Source organism: Aquila chrysaetos, chromosome 7 (genome assembly GCF_900496995.4).
Source record: "Aquila chrysaetos chrysaetos chromosome 7, bAquChr1.4, whole genome shotgun sequence".
Lineage (NCBI taxonomy): Eukaryota > Metazoa > Chordata > Aves > Accipitriformes > Accipitridae > Aquila > Aquila chrysaetos.
This window is the reverse complement of record NC_044010.1, coordinates 44,498,643-44,504,803: the sequence shown is the minus strand read 5'-3', so window position 1 is coordinate 44,504,803 and position 6,161 is coordinate 44,498,643. Positions and strand designations below refer to the sequence as shown.

General features: G+C 45.2%; 1 protein-coding gene across 2 annotated transcripts in view; it reads left to right on the top strand.

The window, feature by feature from the left end:
• Positions 1 to 5,849, top strand: part of POLA1 (DNA polymerase alpha 1, catalytic subunit) — a 204,317-nt gene extending 198,468 nt beyond the window's left edge. For both annotated transcript variants that reach the window (XM_030020516.2, XM_030020515.2), the window contains exon 37: positions 4,563 to 5,849. In XM_030020516.2, the coding sequence (XP_029876376.1) occupies positions 4,563 to 4,735 (173 nt within the window). In that variant the 3' untranslated portion in view covers positions 4,736 to 5,849. The remainder of the gene's footprint in view (positions 1 to 4,562) is intronic.
• The last annotated feature ends 312 nt before the right edge of the window (positions 5,850 to 6,161 follow it).

Sequence of the window (6,161 nt, the reverse complement as noted above, 5' to 3'; positions counted from 1 at the left end):
CTGACTGTTGTTTGCTACCTTTGCACAGAAATAAATGAAACACAGATATTTGGAACAGAGACTGCTGCCTGTGTGTCTGAGCTAGCTGTAATTAAAATACAATAACCAGTAGGCGATGTAAAAAATTCAGTAGCTAATTTAGTATGTTCTTTAACTCTTTAAATAAAAGTGTGAGAGAGACACGATGCCGTACATAAATGACACTCCGCAGCCTGTTTTGTGCATTCCCAAATAAACCAACATTTTGGCACAATGCTCACAGGCACCTACGTTGTTCCTCACGTACCCGGTGCAGATACACACACACAAATACAGAGGAACGTGAATATATTTTTACTTCTCTACTCTGAAGAGCAGGCTATGAACAGAATAATCAGGGGGAGAGAGTTTCATAATATGACACAGTTCGGTTGTCCAATCAGTAGGAGAAAAAGCAGATGACTTTCACCGAGCCACGTCTTGGAGAGTCCAAGAACAAAAGTTCTTGATCCTGACCATCGGGTTATTAGGTGTCATTTTAGTAGGAACGGAGAGAAATTGCAATAAATGGAAAACACGTGGCCAGGTATAGATAACCTCCAAATATTTCCATCCTTGCTTCCAGCATCAGTACAACAGTATGGGGTAAATGGATTTCAGGTAGCTTTTAATTCATTCTCCCTGCCTCCCCCAACAATATAAAACTATCCCTAGGGAGCTAAACGAGGACTTGGATGGGGGCTGAATTTGACAGGGACTTCCAGAAGTTCAGACTGTGTTTTGTGAAGGGAACGAGGGGGCAGTTATGTTGGGGGGCGGCGGGAGGTAACTGCGTGCTTGGTGATATGATCTAAAATCTTTACCAGAGTCAGTGGTTTATTAACTTTAGAGAATACAGTACCCGAATTTTAGTTATATACAGTTGGAAGCACATTTGTGGTTTTTTTTTTTTAGTTTCTATTAAAATAATTGTATTTTCTATTTGTATATTTGTTTTGGTAGTATCTTTTGTATGCTCTGGATGTGTATGAATACGTCTCTTTGCGTATAGCCGCATATGCATTCTGCAGCAGTGGTCATCTTGAAAGATTGCTTGCCGCTGAACTTGGATATTATTAAAACAATGACGGGGTGATAATAGGTACAGAACTCTTGTGGAACGTGACTGACTACTGGAAGGCAATTTCAGTCAGTTTGTATAGCTTAGTTTTCAGAAGGCCTTGGGTGCATTATTGATTAAATTCTCATTTAGGAAGAAAGTAAGAGCTTTTATATGCATCTCTAAGTTGGATGGTATGGTAACTGGAAGGTATTGACTGGCTGTGTGATATATGACGGTCACAGTTGTCTTTTACTCAGAGGAGCACAGAGTGATGCTGGTTGTCATTCTTACTCTGCTGTGTGGCAGCGTAAATAGTCCCCTTTCTAACCAACCTGGTGGGAAAAGTCAATATCCCATCAGCAAAGGAGGTAAACACATCAGGAGCTGTGTCCTCTCTCATCTTCCCCTGCTCTGTATTACTACAGTTCTTTAAATCTCTTCTCCCCAGTCATCAGATGCACTTGTGTCATTCAAATGCATGGTGTGGCTGTGCTGCAGCCCCAGCCGCTGCCTGCCTCTCCTCCCGGAGCTCCCCGCTCCCATTCTCTTATAATTGAAACTTAAAATTGGCCTCATTACTTCAACGAGGCCCCTCATATTTCTCCATTTTTTTCAGTCCACCCTTTCCTGCTTGCCTCTACGAGCGTAATTGCATCTGCAAAATGTTTGAAGCATTACTGTCAGAAAGGTTATCGCGTATAATTGAAGTTTAGATTTAATGTTGGGGGGGGGGGCCGCTAGGCGCTCTGTTAGTGGGACGGCTGGAGCCTGAATTGGAGCCGTACGCAGGCCTGTATTTTTGTTCCCTGCTTTCAGCCCTGGTTTATTGTTTGCCGCGTCGTTCTCGTGATGAACGTGCCTTCCTGCTCTGTTCACGTGTGCCAGCTGTTTCTGCGCACTGACGCGTTTCGCCTTGGTCCCTCCTGAGCTCCAGGAAGCTTTAAACTATTTTAGCCTAGGTTTGAGCTGCGAGGAGGGGATTTTCCACAGTCCCTTGGCGTGAAGAGCATGGCTTTGCTACCACGTGAGTGGTGGCAAACGAACCCGCTCGCTGTAGCATTTATCTTGCAAATGCATAAACCAGTTAGTGCTGAAGCTGTGGCAGAGCGGATTTGGTGTTTTTATGGATCGGGTTAGTACAATTCTCAAGGTTTGTTTAATTAAACTCTACTTTTAAATAACTTCAGGATCGTTAAACGTGTTTGTGCTGTAGTGGCTTCAGTCTGTTAATGAATGGGGTCTTGTAATCAAAGTTTTTATTGTATTGGCGGTGTAGCTTAAGGAAATTTTAATTCTGCTAATAGACATAATGTGGTTACTGTCTGGGTAACGGTGAGGATGTGGTATCTTCACCTAGGCATCTTCCTCTGTGTGCTTACCGCCCGCAGCTGGCAATAGAAATACCCCAAACTGAACGTGACAGCACAATACATACCTTCTTCACAAGGATGCATGAAAGGTGCTTACCAAAGTGCTTTTTAATCAACATATTCAGTTACTCAAACTGGCGTCGTTAATTTAAATTTTAATTTAATTTTTAAAGACTTGATAGCGTCATGCAGAGCAATTGAGTTCAGTGGAACTTTGTGAATAATATGGAAAACCTAAGCAGGTGGCAATTGCTCGGTAGAACATTACTGTTTGTATCATATCCAGTAGTTAATCTGCTGAGCTCATCTGAGGCTCTGCAAAAAAATCCGTAAACCCTCAGGGAGGAGAACTTCACAAACCCCAAACCTGTACTAGCTATTTCTGTTACCGTGCCTCCCTTCCCTGCCATCTCCTCGAGGCAGACCTCGAGACGAAGGTGGATCCGATGGGACGTCTTCATCCCAGTCATGTCGCAAAACGAGTTGTCGCGAGTGTGAGCCATTTCTTCCCTCGCACGGGTGGACTCAGAAAACCAGCCTGTCCCTCTCCTCCAAACCCTTCTCTTAAATAAACTCAGCTGGTTTAGAGGCAACTGGTTTTTCATCTTAACTTGTTCTGTGCAGTAAAAGCCGCTCTAGAGGGGATGGAGGCTCCTTTGTTACGTGTCCAGAGCGTGAGGAGGGCAGCACCTCTGTTGCGAAGAAGAAATGAGACAACAGCTTTCAGACAAAGCTGAGGAGCAGCAGAAGGGTTGTGTCGGTTGCTCACAAGACACGTGCTTACGCTGCGCCGAAACGGCTTGAAAGCTCAACCTTGAAGTACCGGTGCCGTGCTCTTGTAGTTCTGCTCGACCTGGGGTCCCTCCGGCCTAACGGGTTGAAGCTGTCCCGGAGGGCACCTCGTTTTGCAATCCGTCCTTCTCGCGTGCTCAGTAACGCAGACTGTCCAGCGCTGCCCGTTCCGAGGTGTAACTGCGGACGCAGGCTTTTGGGTAGGAGCTGGTGTCTCTAGAACACGGAGCTGGAGCACAACTGCACCGGATCTGCATCGAGCTGGCGTTGGTGTGGATCAGTAGAATATTCTGCTCTTTGGCCACAGCCTTTGTAAAGCAAAAGCGGGACAACCACCCAAACAAAATCCCTGGACTTTTGGGGGATGGCATAAAATTTAACAAACCCCCAAATTTAAAATAGAATGGTTTGGGCTTTGCTGCTGAAATATGTACAGATTCATGCGCGTGCGTGTCAGTTTGCACACATCCAAATGTACAAGTGGGTAAATGAATGTCTTGCACTGCAGACATTTCTTCGCAGGTATTGATTGAGCGTTTGGGAATGGCTCTCTTCATTCGTGTGCCAGGTGAACCTGCTGCCTCCTGGTTGAGATACTGGGCGTCGTGTCTCCTTTTTAGGGTGGGATAGCATGGAATTTCCCCTGTTCGTGCCACTGCCCTTTCCCTTCCAACGCCTCCGTGGTGCTGAGCATCGCGATTCCCATCCTGCAGACAGGGTGCACGTGAGGACGCACGAGACGGGTGATAAACCCGTCCCAGGCTGTGCCGGTGCCAGTACTGGCAGCAGCAGGGAGGAGAGGAGCGAAGCCTGGTTTCCTTCCCTTCTGAAGCCAGACTTGGGCAGAACCTCTCCCTGCTCCAAACCCCTGGGGCCTCCGCGTAGTTCTCGCTAAGTTAAGGCGCCTGCCCCTTTTAAACGAGGTCCTTTCACAGCCAGCCCTGCCATCGCCTGTTTTCTCTGCGGTGACTTAGGCAACCCCCATTTCGCTCCAGTTAGATGATATAACTGGGCAAGCGGTGCTTCTTGCCAGCTCCTGGCAGGAGCCGCTGCACCGGGCGCCGGTGGGGCTGAGGGAGCTTCAGCATCGCCACCCTGTGCAGGTTCACCACGGCCCCTGCGAGCGGTGGGCGAGGGGGGGAAGGCAGCCGACGTTGGGAGAGCTTGCCGCAAATGTCGTCTTTGCTAGCTACCACATTCACCTCGTTTTAAAATACCACGGTTCGCGGTAGGAGTGAATGCGAAAGTACTGTCTTTTTGTGGTCATTTAATCCTTCTCTGTTTGTTTTTTTTCTTTTTTTTTCCCTTTGTTCTTTTAGAGTATTTGAGGAAGAAGCCACTCAGGAAGGAAATCTTGGAAGCCTACAAAAGACTGAAGAGCACCGTAGACAAATGTCTGTCCATGAGTGGCTACTCAGAAGTGAACCTCGGCAAACTCTTTACCGCCAGTATAGGAAGATCTGTGGGAGAGTCCAATAATGAAAGGCAGTGATTGATTGATTAAAAATGGGGGGAGACGAGAGGCTAGTTCCTTGTTTAACAGTAATGATCTCTTAAGCAATACTCTTATTTCAGTATGCACAATGATGCTTTAATAGTCTCGTCTCTTCGGAGGAGGAGAAACGGAAGATGAAAACAGGATGTATGATTCATGTGGACATGAAACATTCGGGGTGGTTTTATCTTCCGATCTTTTCTTCGTTGGGAAGCCAGAGTTATTAAAATACGGAGTAGTTGATTTTTGCAATATGTTTTGTTGTGTATTTAGACCTATGAGGGAAGAGGGGGTGGGGGAATTGCTGCTTTAATTGGATAATTCCCAGTGAGAGTTGCTGGAATGTAAGTGATCCTAGACTTTGCTCCAGGGTATTTAGTAGAGGTGCTCTCAGGAAGAGAGGTTAGTAGAGGTCTCAGTAGGAGCACTAATGTTTTGCCTTTTCACAGTTTATCTTCTTCCTGATCATAAACATACCAATTAAAAACAATACTAAACCTAAATGCCTTTAAATGTCCTAGTACCTTCTGAACAAGAGGTGGGGACGCTTTACTTGCAAATTTATTAAGGGTAAAGAAGGACTGAAACCTGGAGGTGCTAAAAATAGGGACCATCTTTTGATTAAGAGTCGTTAAGCATAGCACTTTGCCATGTTGGAAATTTCTGCGTGGACATGAAGACATGCACATGTACAAAACCCGTTTCGTATGCACACAGGAGATAAATGTGTTTCGTTTCTTTCTTTCCATGCAAAGTATTTGAAAGTAAGCAGTCGATAGGGAAAAAGAAGGTTGGGGTAGCATCATAACCAGTAACGGGGGAAGGGAAAGCAGAGAATCGCTGTTGCTGTTCTGTAATCATTACTGTACTGGAGGTTTTAAAAGTTTTATAAACAAATTGTATTTTTTCATTTCCTTTTAATAAAATGACAAGCAGATGTGACAAGGAAGGAGCATAAATTTGGGTGCCTGCTTTTGTACACAAAATACTGTTGTACTCATGTTCGCCATTAAGTTTGCAATGTGATATATTAATGTAAGGTTATAAAAATTTTCTTTTAAATCTTTATCAGTATAAAATGTAAAGTTTTCTTAACACTTGAAGGAAAAAAAATAAAGTTTTCTAGTAAAAGAGAATGCGATTTGATCATCTGACTGTTGACAGCACTCCCTGCGAGGTCGTATTGCTCCAAACTTCTGGTTTTACAGGAGTGCCTGTGTGTCCCTTTTCAGGCCGGCCAGCCAGTAACGAAGGGAGCTTGAAGAAAAAGTAGGAGCATCAACGCGAACGTGTTGGGCACCGAAGGGATACACGTGTCTGTTTGTGTGATGCGTATTTTATGACATTCGTTTGTCCCTCAACGGGCATCGGAAGACGCCGTGTGTCCGTACGGGTAACCTCTGTTCACACATGCCCGAACGCA